The sequence below is a fragment of the Idiotropiscis lumnitzeri genome, chromosome 21, assembly GCF_059441095.1.
Source record: "Idiotropiscis lumnitzeri isolate Australia: NSW breed Sydney's pygmy pipehorse chromosome 21, RoL_Ilum_1.0, whole genome shotgun sequence".
NCBI lineage: Eukaryota > Metazoa > Chordata > Actinopteri > Syngnathiformes > Syngnathidae > Idiotropiscis > Idiotropiscis lumnitzeri.
In genome coordinates, this window is record NC_142411.1 from 12,500,349 (window position 1) to 12,524,907 (window position 24,559).

The 24,559-nt window shown below is 43.5% G+C and overlaps 1 protein-coding gene across 1 annotated transcript in view; it reads left to right on the top strand.

Moving 5' to 3' along the window:
* The window catches only part of cfap206 (cilia and flagella associated protein 206), a 62,391-nt gene that overhangs the window by 18,285 nt on the left and 19,547 nt on the right, over positions 1-24,559 (top strand). The window contains exons 3-8 of the mRNA XM_088285780.1: positions 13,780-13,968; positions 16,836-17,000; positions 19,872-20,080; positions 23,379-23,498; positions 23,684-23,882; positions 23,972-24,112. Of these exons, the coding sequence (XP_088141906.1) occupies positions 13,780-13,968; positions 16,836-17,000; positions 19,872-20,080; positions 23,379-23,498; positions 23,684-23,882; positions 23,972-24,112 (1,023 nt within the window). The remainder of the gene's footprint in view (positions 1-13,779; positions 13,969-16,835; positions 17,001-19,871; positions 20,081-23,378; positions 23,499-23,683; positions 23,883-23,971; positions 24,113-24,559) is intronic.

Consider the following 24,559-nt stretch of genomic DNA (forward strand, 5'->3'; position numbering starts at 1 on the left):
AGGTACGTGAAGCGATTGTCGCCTTGACTACAATAGCTACTGTAACTTGACCCTCATGATCATATCTTGCCTAAATTTCACACGTTAAACGAGGGTACGCCTGAAGACGCCTACGAACTTATTTTTATCATACTGGGTGTCACCTTCTGTCTAAAAGAAATGTTATTTTTTTCATGTTTTTCTCCCTACGATTAACCAGATTTGCTTGGAAATGGAAAGGGAGGGAGGAGCGATAAGCGAGTAGGACGCAGTCACCCATAGCTCCTGCAGTTTTTTTAATTAAAACTTCATTCTGTCAAAACCTTTCATGAGATAAGTCAAGAAGGTGACGGAATATCGCCCCTCTGAAAAAAAAAGAGACTTGGAAGAAGACAAACACAAAGTCGGACCTCACTGTCGAAGCAGGTCTGACCGACGCCTCAGCCTATAGGGGCCGACCGGAAAACGGATAACAATGAGATACTGGAGGCTATAGCATTGCTTCGCTCAGAGCTAAAGCTTGTTGAGTCCGAGATCTGTCAGAAAATTGAGACCGAGATATCGGAGGTCACGATTACCTTGAGAAAGGAGATAGCAGCCCTGAAAGCCGAAAATGACACAACAATCTCCACATTAAAAACCCAGATGGACTTTCGTGAAAGAGCGAGCAGACTGGCCTCGCGGCACTTCAGACACGATCCAGGATTTGGAAGACAAAGTGAGGAAACTCTTTGGGCAAGTCGAATTTCTCTCAGAAAAATGTCTAGACCTGGAAGGCCGATCAAAACGACAGAATTTGAGAGTGGCCGGAATCAGGGAGGGCAGAGAAGATGGCCAAAAAATAAGGGATTTTGTTGCTCAAATGTTAAAAGAGGTATTGAATCTTGACTGTACACCGGGGATAGACCGAGCCCACAGAGCGCTTCAGAGACGACCCGGGGACAAGGATCGCCCCTGTTACCTTATTGTGAGGATACATCTCTGCCATGTTTACGATGACATAATGCAGCAAGTGATGTCCATTAAAGACCTATTGTACCGAGGCCAGTGCATCCAGATTTTCAGAGATCTCCCACTAGAGGTTGTTCGACAACGGGCGGTACCTCGGACTAATGCTGAGAAAGGAGAATCAATATAAATAGAGCATTTCATGCGGTGCGCTGTTCTTGCACACTCTTGGGGGAAAAAGTGCAGGTGACTATAGTATGCGGTTTTTTTTTCCGGAGGTCACATGCACAGTGTCAGGTTTAATCACCTAAGCATTCTCTTAATACAGACAATAAATAAAGGAAGATAAGAGTTTATCTTTTTACTCGCGAGGAGAACGAACTGAGGTGTGCTCAGTTACATCTCCAACTTCGCTCTAAAGCACATTCCGCCGAGCCCTTTGTTTTATTAGGGAATCCCTAGCTAAACAATGCTTTCTGCCCTAAGGAAGGAAGGGGGGGGGGCAGCACGAACATATAAATATTTCAGATAAGAAAGGAAAAACAGACATCAATGGGAGTCGTTAACTGATTGTAATGGCAGCTTTTAGTGCTCTAGCACAATTGTCTCAGTCCTTTTGTTTCAGAGGTGTGTCTCGGGCACACCTCCTTTGATGTTGCAGCTGTTGATCCAGTCCTCAGGCATTCGCTTCTTGTCATCCATATGGTCAAACATAGGTCACACTGTAGAACAATTCTTTCGCAATACTAATAGAGTAAAATATGGGATAACTTATATACATTCAACCTAACACACAGGTAAGCTGAAGCTGCATAATTATTGTTACAAGGGCTCTTTAGAATCGAAGTATGGCCTAGTTTGTTCAAAGTTATGCGTACGAAAGTGGCAGCCAGTTGAGTAGTGGGGCGTGGTATGAAGGACCCCTATGAAAACGCTTCTGTTGTTGTTTATTTTATATTTTTTCATGGGTGTTAGTTGATATATGGCACATATGTGTGAAATACGTATGGTAATATCTATGTCACATCAAGCTGGGATTTTGTAATCTGTTTGATAAAGGTATAAAACGGGAGGAACCTGCTCATTTCTGTCGTGGTTGCGTTTTTGTCTTGTCCATGTCATGCTTATGTTTTGCTTTGTCCAGCGGGAGTGGGGGCGTTTCTCTCCAGCGCTTCGTTCCGAGTCATGTCGTCACTGGCTAGAGAGACGCACCCTCCAGCCACGCATCTGTAACTCGTCACGCTCATGATTAACAGACTATTTAAGGACACCATGCCGACGACTTGGCGTCGGATTATTCCCATTGCTCATGCTGATGCTCTCAGTTTTGAATTTCTAGACATCTTGGTTTTTCTTCCCGTGATTTGTTCATTGTTCAGCCGTAAGTAATTTCCATGTTTATAGTTATTTATCTTGCTCGTGCTTTTCTCGTGACTCCTTGTCCTTCACAGGCAAGCGATTTTCGTTCTATTTTTGCACCTCGCCTTTTGAAAGCGTTTTTTGTTTGGATCGTTATTTTTCTGGTGCGCTTTCCACCAGCGTCATTTGTTGTACATTCGGTCTTGCGCCTGATTAAATTTTTTTGTTAAATAAATATTGTTGTGAAATTGATTTTTCTGAGTCAGTGTTTTGAAGGATCCTGATCTTTTTCAGTTATTCTGGAAAAACCTAACAGAATAAACCCACCATGGATCCTGCGGACTCAGAAAAAATTTACGAAGCTTTGGCCAGCCGTGGACGAATGGTGGGAGGGCAGGAAACTGAACTTAAAAAAGATAAAGATAAAGATAAAGATGTCCTTTATTAGTCCCACAATGGGGAAATTTGAAGTGTTACAGCAGCAAAGATATAGATCACACAGAGTCGGCGGCGTAATGTAGCCGTTAATGTGTAACATTAGCAGCAGACATTCATAAAAAGCATGCAAATATACACAGTATAAACGTATCTAAGTGTAAGGAAACACTCCTAATGCCTGTCCATTATACAGAGGGGGAAACACTGTAATGATAAAAACTACTGAATGATTGAAAATACTGCAATGATAAAGATATTACACTGATAAAAGTACTGTAATGGTGAGAGTACTGAAATGACAGGAAAGTACTGCAATGATAGAAAATACTGCAATGATAAAAGTACTGTAATGGTAAAAGTACTGCACTGATAAAATATACTGCAATGATAAAAGTACTATAATGGTAGAAGTACTGCAACGATGGAAAAATACTGCAATGATGAAGTATTGTAATAGTAAAAGTACCGCAATGATAGGAAATACCGTAATTATAAAAGTACTGCAATGATAAAAGTACTGTAATAGTGAACATCCTGCAGTGGTAGAAATACTACAGTGATAGAAGTATTGTAATAAGAATACTGTAATGGTAAACAAAATACATCATTGGTCGATGTTTAAGTACACCCTTGGCTGAAAGTAAAGTAGTAGTGTATATTGCATTCTAGGACTGCACAATTGCACTAATGCCCTCCTGTTTGTAGGCCTGACCCAATGTTCTTGTTAAAAAGTCTGACAGCAGTCGGCAGGAAGGAGCGGCGAAATCTCTCTTTGGTACAGCGAGGGTGTAAAAGTCTGTCACTGAAGGAGCTGTAAAGTGTTCTCAGAGTGTCATTGAATGGGTGGGCTGGTTTGTCCAGCATTGATGACAGTTTTGCTGTCATCCTCCTGCCCCCCACTGAGTCCATAGAGTCCAGGGAGCAGCCCAGGACAGAGCTGGCCCTCCTCACCAGTTTGTCCAGTCTCTTTTTGTCTCGGCCCGAGATGCCTCCTGCCCAGGAGACCACTCCATAGAAGATGACTGATGAAACCACCGAGTCATAGAAGTTCCTGAGGAGTGTTCCCCGAACGCCAAAGGACCTCAGCCGCCTGAGTAGGAAGAGTCTGCTCTGACCCTTCCTATAGAGAGCGTCTGTGTTGTCGCTCCAGTCCAGTTTATTGTTCAGATGAACACCCAGGTACTTGTAAGTTGAGACCCTCTCAACGTCTGTTCCCTGGATATTCACTGGTGCAGGTGGAGAGTGCCGACGCTTGCGGAAATCCACCACCAGCTCTTTGGATTTCCCAGCGTTGATTTGGAGGCGGTTCTGCTGACACCAGTCCACGAACCCCTGCGTAACCCCTCTGTACTCCCGATCGTCATCGTCAGTGATGAGGCCGACAATCGCAGAGTCATCAGAGAACTTCTGCAGGTGACAGGTTGTGGAATTGTATTTGTAGTCCGAGGTGTAGAGGGTGAACAGGAAGGGAGCCAGCACAGTTCCCTGCGGCGCTCCCGTGCTGCAGAGGAGCACGTCAGACACACAGTCCTGTGTTCTCACGTACTGTGGCCGGTTTGTGAGGTAGTTGTGAATCCATGTGATGAGGTGGTGGGCCACTCCCGCCTGCTCCAGCTTGTCTCCCAATAAGGCGGGCTGGATGGTGTTGAAAGCACTTGAGAAATCAAAGAACATGATCCTCACCGTGCCCCCCGCCTTCTCCAGGTGGAAGAGTGAAGTGTGGAGCAGGTAGATGATGGCATCATCCACACTGATGCCAGGCTGGTATGCAAACTGGAGTGGGTCCATTGAGGAGCTGACCAGGGGGCGCAGATGGACGAGGACCAGTCTCTCCAGGGTCTTCATCAGATGAGACGTCAGCGCCACTGGTCTGAAGTTGTTGAGCTCCTTCGGATGGGGTGTCTTTGGAACCGGAACCAGGCAGGATGTTTTCCACAGCTGGGGGACTCTGCCCAGCTTCAAGCTCAGGTTGAACATGTGCTGGACGATTCCACACAGCTGGTCTGCGCAGGATTTGAGGAGCTGGGAGCTGATCCCATCTGGGCCTGCCACCTTCCTCGCCTTCATCTTCCTCAGCTGGTTCTTCACCTGAGATGTTGTGAGGAACAAGGCTGAGCAGGAGGAAGTGGTGGTTGTCTGATGAGGCTGGGAACTGGAGCCTGTGGAGAGAGAGAGGGGGAGAGAGGGTCTTGTTCGCAGTGGCAGGAGGGGTGGGTGGGGGCTGCATCAGGGAAGCCTGAGCGGGGTCAGACATTTGATCAAACCTATTGAAAAATAGGTTCAACTCATTTGCCCACTGAAGCCCCCCCCCCCTTCTGGGTCTTACCTGCTTGTCCGTGGCCTGAGATGGTCTTCAGGCCCCTCCAGACATCCCTGGCATTGTTCCGCTGCAGTTGTTCTTCCATCCGCATCCTGTAGGACTTTTTCCCCTCTCGGTTCCTCCTCCTCAGCTGACGCTGCACTCTCTTCAGCTCGTCCTTGTCGCCTGAAACAAAAGCCCTCTTTTTCTCCTTCAGGAGAGCTTTAATGTCCGGTGTGATCCAGGGTTTGTTGTTGGAGAAACATCTTACAGTCCTGGTGGGAATGGTGTTCTCCATGCAGAAGTTAATATAGTCTGTAACTGTGTCTGTTAGACCATTAATGTCCTCACCGTGAGCTTCGCTGAATACCTCCCACACAGTTGTGTTGAAACAGTCCTTCAAGGCCTCCTCGGCTTCTCCGGACCATCGCTGAACTGTGCGTGTCACAGCTGGCTGCCTGCGGACGAGAGGTTTGTACACAGGCAGGAGAGCAACCAAGTTGTGGTCAGCTTTGCCCAGCGGGGGGAGGGGCAGTGACGTGTACGCCTCCTTGGTGTTGGCATAGAAGAGGTCCAATATTTTATTGTCTCTGGTTTGGCATGTTACATATTGTGTGAATGAAGGCAGAGAGGAGGAAGGAGAAGCATGATTGAAGTCACCAGAGATAAGGAACAAGGCATTTGGGTGCTGTGTTTGTAGCCTGCTCACAGCTGCATTCAGTACATCACAGGCTGTCTCACTGTTAGCAGAGGGAGGCACGTACGCCGCCACCGCGATCACATGACTGAACTCTCGCGGTAAATAGACCGGACGCATGCTAACAGCTATCATCTCAATGTCCCGACTGCAAAGTTGATCCTTAACAGTTATATGCCCAGGGTTACACCATCTATCATTAACAAACACAGCCAGCCCTCCCCCTTTTCTCTTACCGCTCTCCAGTGTCCTGTCCGCGCGTAGTATTTGGAAGCCGTCCAATTCCACGACAGCGTCCGGCGTTAGCTCTGTTAGCCACGACTCCGTGAACACCAGCAAGCTAGCCTCCCGGACAATCCTCTCGTGCCGGGTTAGCGCTGTTAGCTCGTCCATTTTGTTGGGGAGGGATCGAACATTCCCTATAATAACGGACGGGAGGACGGGGTGATATCGTCTCCTCCCATGGCATTTAGCCCCCGCACGACATCCCGTCTCTTCCTCCTCAGCTCGCGGGGGATATCGGGTCTCGCTCCGGGAGCCCACGCGGGGTTAGCACGGAGTGCTAACAGCTGATCTCTTGTGTACATGATCGATCCGTAGCTCCGAGTTTCGTCTCCGGACACGATCGCGCAAAAAACAGCCCCCAACAGCAGTAAAACCACCGCAAGTTGGATGTCCATTGCTGAGGTGAGGTAAAAATAAAATAAAAAAGGGTAAAGGGAAAAAACACACGAAAAAGGCTGAATAGTGAGCCACGCTGCTGTAAACAGGCAGCCACTCGCGCGGCGCCAGAACCGGCGTGTGGATCTCCGCAGTGCAGTAGCCCAGCTGGCCCATCGTTACAAGAATTTAGATCCTCGCATAGGTAGTTTGCACTCTCGAGCTTAAAGGAATGTGAGAGTTGGAGCTTGGCGTAGTTCATGGTATGTTGCTGCATCCTGTGTGTGCCTTTGTGGGCAGTTCATCCACCAGTGTAGTCTAATCTTCAATCAACAGCCCCTTATGTATGTTTACGACAGCACCAGAATAGCCTTCATGATGAGTCTATTTACTGGCCAGGCTAGTGCTTGGGCCATGGCCGTGAGCAATGCCCGACCAGACCTCCGGTCTTCTTTCCCTGCCTTTCTGTCGGAGTTTCGGCGTGTTTTTCATCACCCGGTTCGGGGAAAGAAGGCCGGAAGTCAACTATTATCAGCCGGTCTTTGGCCGACTATTCAATTGCTTTCCGCATTTTACCTGCGGAGAGCGGTTATGATGACTGTGCCTCGCGAACCGTGTTTCGCCGTGGAAAAGATGAGCTTGCCGTCCATGATGATACGGCCTCTCTGGAGGAACTCATCCCCCTTGCGATTCTACTGGACTACCACCTGAGAGAGAGACGCACAGAACGAGGAGCAGAGCAGCCCTGCGCATAACCAACGCGCCGCTAGGTCTTAGAGCCCATGCAGCTTGGAGAGGTCGCCTGGATTCGGCCGAACGACAGAGGCGGCTCAGGTCGGGCTCCTGCTTCAATTGTGGCCTACCGGGTCACAACCACCAAACCAAGGTGGACTCTGTAAGTCGGCTACTACCAGCCCCATCGAGCACCATGACTCCGGGAAAGAGATCTCAAGGGCCAAGGACAAATGGACATAAGAAAGGCGATACTAAGAGACTTGAGGTGGACAGGGAGATATTTGGACTTAATGCCAGTATCTGAATTCGAGCCCTTGTCGATTTGGGCGCGGATGATTGTTTCATCAACCGGTCGCTAATTTAGGATGCTCGATCGACGAATTAGAGGAGTGTAAGAGCGTTTGTGATCTTGATGGGCGACTCCTGGCGGATGTTAAGAAGGTAACTCAGCTACTGACCTTAAAATTATCGGGTAATCATGTAGAGAAACTGCGTTTTTTTGTCATGCCCTCCAGAGCAGCTCCGATAGTTCTTGGGTTTACCTGGTTGAAGACTCATAATCCGGTGATAGCGTGGGATAGGCTGTCAATTGAAAATTGGAGTCCTTACTATTATGCTCACTGTTTGCGCTCGGTGGAAGAAGGTCTGAGTCTTTGTGTCACGCCACCTGAAATTATTCGTCTCGATAATGTTCCTGAAGTATATCATGATCTCTGCCACGTTTTCAGCAAAGATCGTGCCCAATCTTTACCTGCGCACCAACCATATGAAATCAAGCTCATCCCTAATTCGTCGCTCCCTTCTGATCGCCTGTATAAGGTATCCCAGCCCAAACAAGCAGCTCTGAAAGAGTATATCACAGACTCCCTTGCGGCGGGATTGATTTGGCCTTCAAAATCCCCGGTGGGATCGGGATTCTTTTTCATAGAAAAGAAAGATAAGACACTACGCCCTTGTATAGACTACAAGGGTCTTAACAATATCACAGTTAAGAATCGCTATCCTCTTCCGTTGCTGGACTCAGCCTTCGCTCCGTTGCAAACCACAACGATGTTTACCAAATTGGACTTGCGCAGTGCTTAACATTTGGTGAGGATCCGCGAGGGAGATGAGAGGTAAACAGCCTATAAAACATCCTTAGGGCACTTCGAATATCTGGTCATGCGTTCCGGGCTGACCGATGCCCTAGCGGTTTTTCAGAGTCTAATCAATGACGTCCTACGAGATATGTTGAACGTCTATTGTTTTCTTTATCTTGACGACAGTTTAATTATCTCGCGTTCCGTAGATGAACACCAACGACACGTCCAGGCCATCTTGCGACGCTTACTAGAAAACAATTTAGACGTCAAAGCCGAAAAGTGTGAGTTCCACAAAGAATCAGTTCAGTTTCTTGGGTTCATAGTTGAGAAGGTGCAAATTAAGGCCGATCCGGCCAAAACCCGGGCCGTGGTAGAGTGGCTGACACCTACCGACCGCCAACAGCTGCAGCGTTTCCTGGGTTTTGCGAACGTTTACCGTCGCTTCATTAAGAATTATATTCACCAAGCATTGCCCCTCACTCGCCTCACCTCTGTTAAGACACCCTTTATGTGGAATCAAGGGGCCGAAACCGCTTTCCGCAATCTCAAACGCACCTTCACGAACCCACCTGCGTTGTATCATCCTAACCCTGATTTTATTTTTGTTGCAGAAGTGGGTGCTTCAGTTCCAGGAGTGGGGGCAGTGTTGTCACAGCGTTCTCCAGTCGACCAGAGACTCCACCCTTGTGCCTTCTTTTCCCGCCGGCTCAGTCCGGTCGAAGCAAACTATGACGTGGGCAATCGGGAACTGTTGCCGGTGGTCCTATCACTGCAAGAATGGAGACACTGGCTGGAGTGCTCCCTAGAACCGTTCACCGTGTACACTGATCATAAGAATCTCTCATACATCCGTACTGTTAAGCGTCTTAACAAGCACGTTGGTCCCTACTGCTGAGCCAATATAACTACACCCTAACATATCGCCCTGGTTCCAAGGAACACAATGCCAGATGCCCTGTCACGCATCCATGATCCGGTGGAGTAGAGGCCCGGACCTGACAACGTGGGGTCAGACCATTGTATGGTGAGATCGATACAGTGGGAATGAGAGCAAAGGATCCAGGGCGTGCAGGACGATGCTGAGATTCTGTCTGGATGCCCAGTGGGACGGTTGTTTGTGCCTCCCCAATTTCGCTCCGAGGTGTTACAGTTGGGCCACTCCTCCAAGGTGGCATGCCATCTCGGGGTCCGTCGTGCCTTCGGGCTCATCGCCCAATGTTTTTGGTGGCCGGAGTTGGGAAGTGATGTCACGGACTTTGTCAAGGCTTGCCCCGCCTGCGTCGCATCAGCCTCCAGCGGGATGGCTGCACCCATTACCGATACCTCCACGACCTTGGTCACACATAGCCCTGGACTTTGCCACTTGACTGCCTGCTTCTTGTGGCAATTCCGTCATACTCTACCATTGTGGACCGCTTCTCCAAGTCCGCTCACTTTGTCGGCCTGTCTAAGCTCCCGTCTGCCCTCGAGACCGCCAACCTGCTTGTGCTTCATGTTTTCAAGTTCCATGGAATCACGTCTGACTTGGTGTCCGACCGAGGTCCACAGTTTGTGTCCCAGGTATGGAAGCGCTTCTGCCGGTCCCTGGGTGCCACGTCTAGTCTGTCACCCAGACACCATCCACAGTCCAATGGTCAGTCGGAAAGGTTCAACCAGGACCTGGAAGCTGCCCTGCGCTGTGTTTGCCTCCATCGCCCGTCATCGTGGGTCGATCATCTGCCCTGGGTGGAGTATGCGCAAAACACCCTAGTTTTATCTGCCACAGGGCGCTCTCCCTTCATGCCCGCCTATGGCTACCAGCCGCCGCTGTTCCCTTCCCAGAAGGTATTGGTGGAGGTTCCATCCGTCCAGCTCCATCTCCGGCGGGCACATCACGTCTGGAAAGAGGCCAGGACAGCTCTGTCTCGCACCGACGAGTGTAATCGGCGGATCGCTGGCTGACGTCGGCGTCCGGCCCCGGTCTACAAGGTGGGCGATAAAGTTTGGCTGTCAACATGCGACCTAAACCTGGCAGGAATGTCCTGCAAACTGGGTCCACGGTTCATAGGACCATTTGAGGTGGAGGTGGTCGTAAATCCGGTGTCAGTCAGGCTCAGACTGCACTCCACCATGAAGATCTATCCTATGTTCCATGTGTCCCTAGTCAAGCCTGCAGCGTCGTGTCCTCTGGCTCCTCCTTCCACTCCGCCGCCTCCTCCGAGGATCATTGCCGGTGGTCCAGTGCACACGGTGCGGTGAATTTTGGACTCTAGGCGCAGTGGCAGGGGGGTCCAGTACCTGGTTGACTGGGAAGGCTATGGTCCAGAGGAGCGTCAGTGGGTCAATTGGGTGAATTAGTATTTCGTGTCTTTCTGAGGCAAGCGGTTTTCGTTCTATTTTTGCTCCTTGCCTTTTGCAAGCGTTTTTTTTTTCGGATCGTTATTTTCCTGGTGTGCTTTTCACCAGCGTCATTTGATGTACTTTGTCGGTCTTGCGCACAATTTTATATATTTTTTTAAAATAAATATTGTTGTGAAATTGATTTTTGTGTGTCAGCCTTTTTAAAGATTCTGATCTTTTCCAGTTATTCTGGAAAAACCTAACAATTTCTATATGTTATTATTTTATTATTATTTCTATTTTCTTTGACTGCATTATCTTTCTTCTCGCCCTTTTTTTTTAATAATAAGCAAGGTTAATAATTACTAAGAGAAAGGGAAAGAAAAGGAAAAAAATGGTTTTGAGTTTAAGATACAACTGTGGAGCTACACTTGGAAGATAGGGTGATTATAATCAAGAATTGGTTGACTGGTGGGTGGCCGAGATTTTGGACTTCTAGGTTGGAGGGCTGGTCCCACTCTCAGGAGTTCAAATACGGAAGGGTTCATGGGTTCATAGCCGTCGTCTTATTTTATATTTCTATACGTAATGGTTGGAATACAACATTTCTGTTCATAGCTGCTGGCTCTCCACCCAAACGCGGTTCGAGTCAGACTTCTGTTAAAGGTCGAGCGTCCATCGAAGCGCTTATTACTCTAATTCATTTTAGCAATTAGTACGCCTAGCGCTGCCTCGTTCGCCGCCTCGTTTAGAATGCTTCTTGTTAGTGGGGTTGTTAACATTGTGCACGGACTTAGATATAATACAAATAAAGCTCATACTGCTGCGGCGCACGATAGCGTGATGGCTAGTATTCAAGTAGCGGCGAAAGAAATTACTTTCGGGACAACAAGCGACAGGGCAATGTTTTTTTTTTTTTAAATCAGGACTGCGAGACCTACTGCGTGAACTAGGGGCACAAAGCACAGCTTTGACGATCTCATATTTATGTTGTTTGAGATTGCAATTTCGGTTCCAAAACCATACATTGTTTAGCCGTACTACAGCGGAAAAAAAGTATATTTCCCAGGGTAACACGTGCCCCCCTCAGCATCGCACCGCGCCCCCCTGGGGCCCCACTATTTGAGAACCACTGGTATAGGCCAACATCAATAAACAGTTTTCCATTCTTTGCCTAGCGGAAAGTGTTTCCAATCATTTTATTTGAAGATGGTGTGCATCCAGTTCATTCTTGGGGTCACAAACAATCCTCCTCCTTTAATGTTAGGGTTATTTCCATCCATCCATAATCTGTTCCGCTTCTCCTCACAAGGTTCACAGGAGTGCTGGACCCTATCCCAGGTGTCTCCGGGCAATAGGCCGGGGACACCCTGCAACCATCCTTGCTCACATTCACACTTTGGGCCAATTTAGAGTGTCCGATCAACCAGCCACGCATGTTTTTTGGAGTGTCGGAGGAAACTGGAGTACCCGGACAAAACCCACGCAGGCACGGGGAGAACATGCAAACTCCACACTGGAAGGCCGGAGCTGGAATCGAACCCATGACTTCTGCACTGTGAGGCCATCGTGCTAACCTGTCGTCCCATGCACACCACTCTCTCTCACCAGCCATCTGATTGGCTGAGGCTGAAGCACTCCCAAAATGCATTGCAGCACTTGGGATATGAATGGCATGAGTGATACATCTTTTGTGTTAATTGTATTTCTTTGTTCCTTGTTTTGGTTGTTTCATTGTTTGCTAGTATGCTGTTCAGTTGATGTTGAGTGCTAGTTTTGGTTTTGATGTGAAACCGTGGCCTGACAGAGTATGGTGACTTTGAGTTGTCACAAAGGCCGGCATTATATCTGAGGGACCGCGTCAGCTAGACTGACAATGACTTTGAATTGACAAAGATGTAGAATGAGGACTTTGATAGATTTGTGGATGAGTTCTGATAAAAAATAACGTAAGTATATTATTAAAAGCTTCAATAAACTACACCCAAACTCAGTTTTGGTCCGGATTGTCTTTTTCAAAAACATACGCCAGCATGAATGTTAGTTTATGTTTCAGTGTACATGCATACTAAGATAAGGTATGTTTTGACATGCCCGTGCCCAATAATACGCTGCAGCCTATGAATATGTTAAATACAGAAAGAGAACTCACTACTGAGACTGCACCCTTTAATACGGTAATTGCCTAGTTCAGATTTTTTTTAAAAAGTGATTCGCCATATTCCAATTCAAATGTTGCAAATGCCTATCTCAAAGTAAAAAAAAGAAATAAAAGATGAGTTTAGCAGTTATTTTATTAGCATGAAGTTGTTATATGTTGTTTTTTTTTTAACAGAATCCAGAACATTTATCAATTTGTTATGGGGTGATACGCGTACAATTTTGTGAGTGGCCAATCCAACTTCGGATAGGGCTGTAACTGAGTGTTTAAAAAAGTGCTGTGAATACTTTCTGAATGCACTGTATTTGCCACTTAAATTTCTCAGTTTTCCCACCATTATATGACTGATTTGCAGCATAAAATGTATCCTCCCATAATAAATCTCATATTATATTTGTTCTTATATGTGTACCGCACGTTAAATAACACTATTTACAACATCTTGGGTGAGTGCAGTAAGTTTTCAATTTCTTAGAGAATAAAGCATTTTGATGTCCATTCATCCATTATCTGTATCGCTTCTCCTCAATAGGGTCGCGGGGGCAGTAGGCGGGGGACACCCTGAACTGGTTGCCAGCCAATTGCATTTTGATCCATATCATTAAATTACATTATCACTGAATTGGTTCTACATTGAAATGTAATTCTAATTCAAATTAATACATACAGCAATGCAAATGATGTAAATGTTTTGTATGTGTTACATGATTCCACATACATGCACATTGCACAATGGGATACTGTACTGACTGTCAGTGTCTTACTTCTTATAATTACTCACAGTCATTCATAAACAAGGAATACATAAATAAATCATTTTGTCATTTATGGTGGGGGTATTTTTCATGGTGATTGTCAGCCTCTTGAATAACACTTGTGTCTGACTTTTTGCATAGCATCATGTAGCCAACAAATATTTTTAACAGTCATGTAGACAGGCAGGTGTGCAGGTGCTCACATGAATTCAGTATTGATAATTCACATTTAAAATGACTCACACACACACAAAACTATTTTCTAAGTTGTCAAAGTCCCGAACTGAGAAATAATTACAGGGCACTGTGGCGGACTCTGATGTCTAATGACTGTATTTTCTACACAGGAGAGTTCCTCAAGGAAATCAACTGGATGTTGGAGACAAGATTAAGCCAAGTGAGCAGGGAGATAACAGACAGCAGAGTGAAAACGAAAGACCAGTTAGATGCTCTTTACCGTAAAATCATCACATTCATCCTGCTAGGCTCTGGAATGGGCTCTCCTTCAGATGTCAGCTCTGTTCAAGAGGCTACAGGTAAGGCAATGGCTAAAGCATTGAATCAGCAAAGGTGATATTAAACACAACAGCGAGTTTGTAGTCAAGGTCACTTAAAGTCCACCGTACACTTGAACAGACTGAACAAATTTGTCGGTGACTGACCGTTGCACACCTACTTCATGTAGGGTCGGTTCAGTTGGTTCAGTGTGTCAGCTTGGGCAGTGATTCTCCACCAGTGTGCCGTGGCACATTAGTGCGCCATGAGAGATCATCAGGTGTGCTGCAGAAAATTATCCAATGTCAATTATTTTGACAAAAATGTACTATTTTCTAGTAGTTTTTGGTATAATATATGTATGGTAACCATATAGAAACAGACAGAAGTAAAATGATCCACTACAGCGGGGGTTCTCAAATGGGGGTAAGTGTACCCTGGGGGTACTTGAAGGAACTGCAGGGGGTCAATAAAACAAACAAACATGCAAAAATCCTTTCAAAATTATTATTGAATTAATTAAATGTTTCAGGAAAATATAAGGTCATGAAATTTGTTTTCAGGAGATTATTTTACTTAATTATTTTAAAAACCCAAATTTTCCCCCAAACTAGAGTGGTTGGACCCAATTTGTCACGTGCCATCTCTCGTTGCCTGTCAATCATTATAAGACGCAAACAATGGAATCGTGGTTGAACCGTAAGTCTTTCAAATCAGGGGCACAATTGCAAAAGAAGGCCAAACCAGAGTCTGCAAAATTCTGGTTGAATGTGGAAGATTATATTTTGTTTGGATAAATATTATTATTTTACTATTTATATTTTATTACGTGCCGTTTTGCATGCGGCATATCATATTCATAAAATTGAGTTAAAATGACAATTGAATCAAAACGAATAATGCAATGTTAACGCTGTGGGTTCTTTCTTGATGAGCTCTCCAAGCGAGGTAAAGAGGCATCTTAAAAATGTGCTTTCCTTTGCCACATCCAATACGGCTGCAGCTTCAACGTACTCAACAAGGCATCTTTGTATATGTGTAACTCCCTCCGCAGGCACGACAAACACAAATGGTTTTCTTTTTGTAACGGGTTTAATGAAGGCGTCTTACTCCATCACATCGTGAAAACTGTACACAAATAAATAATACAATTGACAAGTTACATTCATAAAAACAACAAAGTAACTAATGTCACACACTGAAACAATATAAAAATGAAAAAATACCTTGTTGGCTGCTGCCGCAAAAGAGGGAATGAAAGGGTGAATTATTGAGGTGATCATTTATCCTCCTTGTCTCTATTCTGAAGTGACCGCAGGGTCAAACCAGTTGATCATCTATACACGTGTGGGGCCAAAACCGGGAAGTATTTAAAGGGAAACGGAAGGCAAGGGCGTGTCCTCCAAACAATGCAATACTATGTATATAATTAAATGCAAATACTAATATGTAAATTACTTAACCGCATAAATTAACTATACATATAAATAACTAACAAGGAACAAATAAATTAAATCCATGCCCAATTATGGCTACATTTACAATATGCATTGTCTTATAATAATACCAGTTTGTGGTTGTTGCAATGGAGAGAAAGTGCTATGTGAATACTGTATATGGAGCAAAGAAAGTGCTGTAGGGTATATATTATTAATGATTAGGCGCCTGTATGCATTTCAGCTGCCCCTTTATTGCTGGGCTTTGGTGATGGGTCTGGCTGTAATGCATGTGAAATGTGCTTGAAAATGAAAACAAATATTATGATGTAACTTTATTTGGTGTGTTATGCCCTAATCTCTTCAATTGAGAGGTGTAATTGGTCTTCCTCTTAAAATAATATATACTACTAATACTCTTCTGCCAACATTTCATGCAAACTATTCTGCAAACCATTATTTAAGCTTGTCATTTTATTGTAAAATTGTTTAATATTCTATTTTACTTTGAAACTTGCTTTTGAGGATTATTTTTCTTGTTGGGCAAAAAATTGAGAAAGACATCTCAGAAATGCCAGGATGGCCGAGTGGTCTAAGGCGCCGCGTTCAGGACCCAGTCTCCCCAGGAGGCTTGGGTTCGAATCTCGAATTTCCCCATTGTGGGACTAATAAAGGGAATATTGTTATTGGCTGCCACGATGGCCGGCTGCCACGATGGCCGAGTGGTCTAAGGCGCCGCGTTCCGGACCCAGTCTCCCCAGGAGGCCTGGGTTCGAATCTCGTGGCTGCCAGGATGGCCGAGTGGTCAAAGGCGCCGCGTTCAGGACCCAGTCTCCCCAGGAGGCCTGGGTTTGAATCTCGAATTTCCCCATTGTGGGACTAATAAAGGCATTAAAAAACAAGTCCTTCTTTCTTTAGAAAACTCATTTTTTTCCCTCTTATTGTCCCAGGCCCCTCAAATGAAAATATTTGGAGATCCCTGCATTACGAAAAGTATGAATAGCATAAATATAATAATGGGCCAAAATTAGACACCCCCCTCCCCCCAAAAAAACAAAAAAACAAATGATTGCTCACTTCCTTTTACATCATAACCTATGGCTGCAATGGACTTTTTTGCATGTCTCAGGGTGCTGCTGCTCCCTTCCAATTTTCTAGGTCAAACATACCTTGATTGGATTTTACCTTGATTGTTATTTCTTTGCAAAGTGCATGACAACTTCAGAATCTAAAAATGCAGAATAATAACACATAATAATAATAAACGTACCAATTCATTGTATTAGAATAATAATAATAATAATATCCACAAAAACAATAGGGACCTTGCAGCAGTCGCTGCTCGGGCCCTAACACTAAGAATAATCACGACAAAAACAATAGGGACCTTGGGCCCTAATTGGCCTCACTTTTCCAATAGTTTTTGCGAAATGTATTATGATGGATGTCAACTCACTTTATTCTTGTATCAGCTGCCTTGCAGAGCATTTTTCCATCAACTGAACTGGGAGGATTCATGGTGCTCTTAAAGAGAGACAAGGAGCAGCAGCTCTCAGAGCTCACGATGACTGTCACAGGAATTTGTCTCTTCAACAAAGCCAGCAAGAAAGAAAATGATCTGAAGTTGTCTGAACTAAGTATGATCCAGTATCTATTGGAAGTGGGTCTTAGTATTATCGTATTTTTTAGTTTATAAGTCACATTTTTCAAATAGTTCGGCTAGTCCTGCAACTCAGATTCAGGTGCGACGATACATTAAAATTAGAGCTCGGACTGGCACCCAATATCCCCGTTCTCTAATTGTGTTGGCGTTCTACTGGTGTTTAGCAAATGCTTTTGGTGCATTACCACTGGTGGCCACTTTCTCCAGCATATAATTTACCCTGGACACCTTGAGGAGAAACTCATTTTGGCCGCTTGTATCCAGGATTCTTTCGGTCACCACCCACAGCTCGGGGCCAATAGGTGTAGGTAGAAAGGTAGATTGACTGGTACGTTTAGAGCGTCACTTTACGGCTCAGCTCCCTCTTCACCACGATGGACCGAAACAGACCCAACAGACAGACTGACCAACTGACAAGTACGCGTTGGTTTGGCTTGAAAAAATGTCGAACTGACAAATGACAGACAGGTACACAGGCCCTCTGATGGATGTTGAAGGGCAAAGCGACAAGGTTAAGTAAAATGCTCACCTCTGGTTCTGACAACATGATTGAGATCTTTGAGTAGCACTCGAAAATATACCTTACAGGAGAAATTTTAACATGACCATTGTTGGAATTTAGCTTTAAATCAATGTTAGAATTTAATTTTAAACCAATGTAAACTCAAATTAGTAATCTGACTCCAATTTGTGATTTTACCCAACTCTCACTGATCCAACAATATGCGCGCTCGTTCTGCAATAGAAAGGTATCAGGAAGCCGGCATTTTCACACACGAGTGGATTTATTCCTAACACACAAGTCTACACTTTGGGCTTGGGTCCCTCTCAATACAGCTCTGTTTGTCTCCGCTGTTCAGCAATAATTCATAGACACAATATGCAAATGACACAGAGACAAAGGCATCCTGGTATGATTCTATTGGCTATGTGTCTACTGTAGTTAACTTTAGCTTGCTTTTATTGGTCTTTCTTCAAGTGGTGGATCCTCCTGCTTGTGGTTGAAGGGTCCAGTTTCTTGTCCCCCCCTTCCCCCTCGAGTTATCTGTCTCCGCCAGGCACCAACCAACCAAAAACCTCCCAAACCTTCACATTCTTTCACTTTCTTTGTTCAGCTTCACCAGCCACACACCCAGCATTCCACGGAATAACAGTGACACAAGATGCAGGACATCGAATAAAACTAGCCAGGTTTCAACTCTTCCACTCCTTTTACCATGAAAAACAACCTCATAAACTGGCATTTTTGCCCCAGAGACAGAAAATAATGCAAAAACACCACGGAGAAATCAAGGTATTCAAGTAAAGCGGGCTTTGAGAGTGGCAACAAGATGACAAGAGGACGTTAAGCTGTACATGTTCTAAGCACATTTATGAACGCACCCTTGATTAGGGAACGAGGATTCTGGGTCTGGTCTCATAGTTTGTAAAATAAATTATGCCCCAAAAAAAAAAATATGACTTATACACCGTAGCAACGTATATTAAATATAATATGAAAAATATGGTTATTACCTTGTGGTTTGTGGCTGCGACCTTCATTCAATCCCTCAACCTCAATGGTCTAGCCGAGGAAACTGTTCCATGGGACGTTTCAACGCTTACGACCCAATTTTAATGTAAACCTTCCTCTATTTGCAAATTTACATTCCACATACAGCTCTTTTTTGGGAACCTACCCTCCCACATTTTTGTGCCCTTACGATAAGTGGGTACCACAAGATAGCGCCAAAGCCCTATTTAAGTAGGAATTGGCATCAAGAAATAGGTTGGAACTCTGATTTAACGGACCCCAAGTCACTTTACTCAAAATGCTACTGTGTACAGTAGTTGTTACATGCATTTCCAGGTTGTGCATCGTGACCTTCCCATCAAAGGACATGGAAACCATGGACATTAAGCTTACCGTAGCCATGGGAATGCCAGGTCAAGAAGGGCAAACCTGCCTGTGTATATCTCTGTTTGTTGTTTATTTGAGCACTCATGTTGAACTAATTTATCAAATATGTTATTGATGAGGTGGCACGGTGGCCGACTGGTTAGCAGTCGTGCGTTCGATCCCGGCTCTGGCCTTCCTGTGTGGAGTTTGCATGTTCTCCCCATGCCTGCATGGGTTTCCTCCAGTTACTCTGGTTTCCTCTCACATTCCAAAAACATGCATAGCAAGTTGATTGGACACTCTAAATTGCCCCTTGGTATGAGTGTGAGCGCGGATGGTTGTTTGTCTCTGTGTGCCCTGCAATTGGCTGGCAACCAGTTCAGGGTGTCCCCCGCCTACTGATTGAAGATAGCTGGGATAGGCTCCAGCGCCCCCGCGACCCTAGTGAGGAGAGGTATAGATAATGGATGGATGGATGTTATTGATAATTGATTTTGGTACAGTATTGTTTTATATCAATCCCTTCTCTATGGCATCCAATCGGAATGGAATAGTCAGACTACCTACAATAACAAATAACTTAAAACTCACACCACACAAAATGCTCTACTGCTCTGTGACATTTTATCCACGATTCAAAATTCTTGTCCTACAGTTTAAATTGACATTTTAACCAGACTTTTCATTTTGATTTTATTTATTTGTGTCATGTTGCTGCGTGTAGCCAATGTGGCTAAACAGTATAAAATCTCCTCGCCTCACTAGAGTGTAGTAAGCCATGACATCACTTGTTTTTGTTTCTCCGCTGTCTTGCCACACCAAGAACTAAAATAGTTGTTGACATATCTCATCAAGAGTCCCTGATACACTTTGATTGCGCCTAAATGTTTTACATGTGTATAATTAAATTCAATATGTGTATAATTAAATTCAATTGTTTTGAACTTTTTTCATCACTCCTTGCAGTGCCTGCAGTTCTCTTTGAAGCACTTTCTGTTACCGGTGAAGTCATAGAGAATGAGCTGAGTATCTCCCAGAATTTGGCGTGGAACTACACAGCACTGTTAGAAAAGTATCATGGCAGTCAGCCTGGAGAATATGATGTGTCCCTGGTTCAGCTAACACAAGCACTATACAATGTCAGGCAGTGTGAACATTACCTCCAAATTTTATTGGTGAGCAAAAATTATTTTATCATTGTTGCCTGGATCTGCATGTTGCCAGAGCAATTTCTTATCTGAATCCAGCTTTGTTGCATTTGTGCCTGATCTGCATGTTGCTAGAGCATTTTCTTATCTGAATCCACCTTTGTTGCATTTGTGAATGCCACAAAAGAAGAGTTGATTTTGTCACCAAATTTTGCTGTTATACTCTCGCAAATGTGACGGCAACAACGGCCACATCCTGATTGGTCTGTTTAGCCACATGCTGACATGCTGAGATGATGTACTCAGCTTTCCCCAACTAGGTTCCTCAATACACAAGGTCTCTTTAAGCATATTATGTCACCATGGAGAGAGGATCCACAACACGTAGTTCGTTGCTGCTGCTGCGAAGCAAGCTAGTTTGGCGGCGCGGTTGGTGGTATTTGCACATATATATATATATATATATATATATGTATATATATATATAAAAGGGGTGCAACGATACGTGTATCTGTATTGAATCGTTCGATACAGTGGTCACGGTTCGGTGCGCACTGGATCAAACAATACGCAAAATGTTATGACGATGAGGAGCAACGGTGCCTACTCTGCCTTTTGTATGCTGGATTGGCAGGCGCAGACCCATTCACTGTTACTGCCCCTCCCACATTAATTTTGGCTCAAGATGCACGAGAAGCTCGCTACCGGTTGCAACATGGCTATAAAGCATACCTGAAGCGGAAGAAGCTCCACCAAACTTCACGTATAGTGTTTGGAAGTAATTTAGTTTTCAAGTATGCACCAGACGGAAAGCGTGTCGTGGACTACAACTTCAGCAGTAGGTCGCAAGTGTCACACAATGCTAAAACTACGTCGGTGGAAGTACAACAAACATGGTCACATTTACGCCGACATCACTTCAATGTGATAATGAGTGGAAGGTTCCTGCGCGGACCTATTTCACCAATACTGCAATACCAATACTGCAATTCCTAATTTGTACAACAAAACGAGAGTCAAAATAGCAGCGGCTTTGTCAGCAGCCCCCGCTGCGCCAGCTGACCGTTACGGCACTTAACGTCACTGCAGAGTGGGACATCAAATGCAACGTTATTCAGACACCGCTGCTCCAAAGTCACACGACTGATGATTTAACCAGAAAAGTCTGAAAGAAGTTGCGGAGGATGGAAATTAGTGCACCCAAACGCAACTATACCTGTTTTATTTATTTAATTTAATATATTTTGTAGTTGTACTATGCACTCCAATACATCTTTATTTGTATACAAAGTACAGTGGTTTAAAAAAATAATTTAAGGGATAAAGTGTTTATTTTCTGCCTATTTTGAAAATACAGTCAAGCACCCACGATGATACACTATTGCATTTGGATGAGTTTGTGTTACAATGATTCAAATTTTAAAAACAATGATGTTTCAAATCATATGATATTAAGGAAGAATTGTTTTTTATGTATACTCGACTGATAAATATGAATTGCAGAAAAATATTTTTAATTTAATATATAAAATAAAGAAATGTTCTAATAAATATTTTAGTTTTTTTTTTACATACCATTTATAGCCTGTATCTTTAACCCAAGAGTTTAAGTTCAAGGTCCTGTTTTTGTTTAATAAGTTAATGGTGCTGAATATATACTTCACAAGATAAGTATAGTCTAAATTGTATTTGTTAAGGAGCTGTTTATTTGCCAAATATACTGTAATCTGTTGCTTAGAATGCCCCACAGAAGATGGGTCATTTCTCAGGTAATTCATTTTGTATTCGTACAATATTCTTATTTTTTTTCATGGTGCTGTTTTTTTTAATATGTTGCAAAGTACGCGCAACAGAAAACGAGTCAGGTGTTGCTAAAATAGATTTAATTAAATGAAAAAATGTGTGTGCTTTTGAGTTTAAACAAATGTAAGTAGCTTAAATAAACTATAAGTTAAAAAAAATTTTATCGAAAAAATATCGTACCATGACACTCATGTATCGAACCGAACCGTGAATTATATATATATATATATATATATATATATATATATATATATATATATATATATATATATATATATATATATATATATATATATATATATATATATACACACACACAGCCTTTGCCGCCATTTTTTTAAACATTTTGCATTATAATCAATTGCTCACTCCCACCTCTGTGCATAACTGTGAGAAGGAGAAAAATAGTTAATTGGAGACAATTAACTTTGTAGTGGTGACTCTGCATGCAGCCAGTCAAATTGTACCTTGCTTATCCATATCCCCTCATAAAATAAATTATTTAAAAAAAAAAAAGCTCATTAACAGTGATAGCCAGTATTAGCAGTTAGTGAAACCTCAAGCTTTTCAAAACACCGGTAAATCATCGAAACAGTAACAAAAATCCATGCCTAACCTTATCAATTTGGACTTGGACGTGAGGACGTGCATAAATTTACGCACAGCTTTGTCCATGCGGATACAAAAACCTTGTAGAACAGTGAAACTATAGATGGAAGCGCTATACAGACATCACCAGAAGCCAAAATTAAACAAGGTGTCCATTGTTCAGTGCTTCTCAAATAGTGGGGTGGGCCTCCTGGGGGGGGCACAGTTTAATGCTGAGGGAACATGCGTGTGACCCTGGGGAACATGCTTTTTTTTCGTCATACTACATAGAAGTGTAATTGCACATCCACTTAGCAGTGACGCTCTCAACAACAATGTTATTTCTAGTTGTGGCAGAGAGTGGATGGTAGGATGGGATGGGGGATGCAAAATGTTTTTTTCTCGCTGGGCGGGGCGTAACAGAAAATAATAGAAAAGCACTGCCATAGTTGGAGTCATAGATCGATTGTAGCCATATATATTGAAAGCATCATTTCAAAAAAGTAAAGAATAGTAGACGTGAGAACCTCAAAGATACCGGAGAAGAAAGTTATCAGCTGAATGCAACTGTCAGTTTTCTGTACTATGGATTTGAAGGTACTGGCAGAGAAGGCAAAAACCAGCCAATCGGGAACATAATACTCATCAATACATCTTTTGAAAAAATCTTTTGAAGTCAGATAATGGAGGTTGTATTGTCCACGGATGTGTGATTTTCTCAAGAAATGACAGAATTCAAAATAGACATGTACTCATCTCACAAGCATTACAATAGAGCACGTGGCTAAAATCAGGTACTGTGGAAAGTCACATGGAAATGTTTGCCATGGGAACTCTTGTCTAGTTTTGTTACAGTTTTATTATCTTGGTTAAGTTTTTGATTGTGTCTTGGCCAAAAATATACCTCATATATGGAATTCACTTTTACCACCAGGCTGATTCACGTTTGTGTGCAAAAAGAATTGAAATTCTACAGAAGGACATCTCCTCACAGATATTCCTGCTAAAAACATCTGTGCAGACCAAGACAGCTGTGCCCACCTCAAAGGTTTTTGTAAGTAATTTGCTCTGTCTCTCTCTCTCTCTCTCTCTCTCTATATATATATATATATAATATATATATATATATATATATATAAAATGCCACATTTTAATGAATGAATGCCTAAAAACAATTTTGATTAACCATTCCGTGTTCTCATGTTTTGTTTTGCTTGAAAATGCATCATACTGTTTCAGCCATTGTTCAAGGCCTTGTCCAAACTGTGGTCAGAACTTCAGGATGAGGCAGAGCTTCTGAACATCTTCAACAACATAGCACTCAGTTTGCATTTCTTCCGTACCTCTCACGCCAAGATATTTTCCAAATGTCCTTTGGATAACTTATTGGCGGGAGTAGAAGTGAAAACAGACAAAGAAAGAATGAACGAGCACATAAGTATGGCTGGCATCATACACAAAGGTTCATCCAATGGCAAATAATTTGACCAAAATATCAATTGCAAGCTTAATTGCTTTTTTATACAGGTGAGCGTATTGATCCAGCACAGATTAAGCAGCATGAGTGGCTCCAGCCTGAAACTACTGACAATTTTATTGAGCTGCCTTTGCAGTACAATGGATTCTGTGGCTACACACTTGTTAACAACGATGGACTTATTATTCCAGGTAATGGGTCTTATGGTACTAATGATATCTGAGGAGATGGCCACTCACACGTGATAAGGCCCAGTTACACAGCATTTAACAGAGCAAGGCTGTATTTGCAGGGCTCCAGACTTTTTTTCTTTTTTTTTTTTTTTTAACAACAAGCACATTGGCCCGAACCTGAAAGTTCACGTCCCAGCTAAAAAAAAAATTAGGGCCGCAAATTGACTTGCAGAGTAAATATTCACATTTCCATTCATTTTCATATTATTGACAAATTGGTTGAAGTTTGTCAGGAACAAAAAGCTCTTTAAGAATAATATAAAATTAGAGGTCCGAACAGCTATAAGGGGCCCTTATAGCCCAGGCAACACTAGCTAGCACGTTGGGATACTGGCACATTGGAATAGCCATCAGCAACCCTGCGACCCTGCCTGTATACGTTGACGATCGATTGGATCGGTTTAA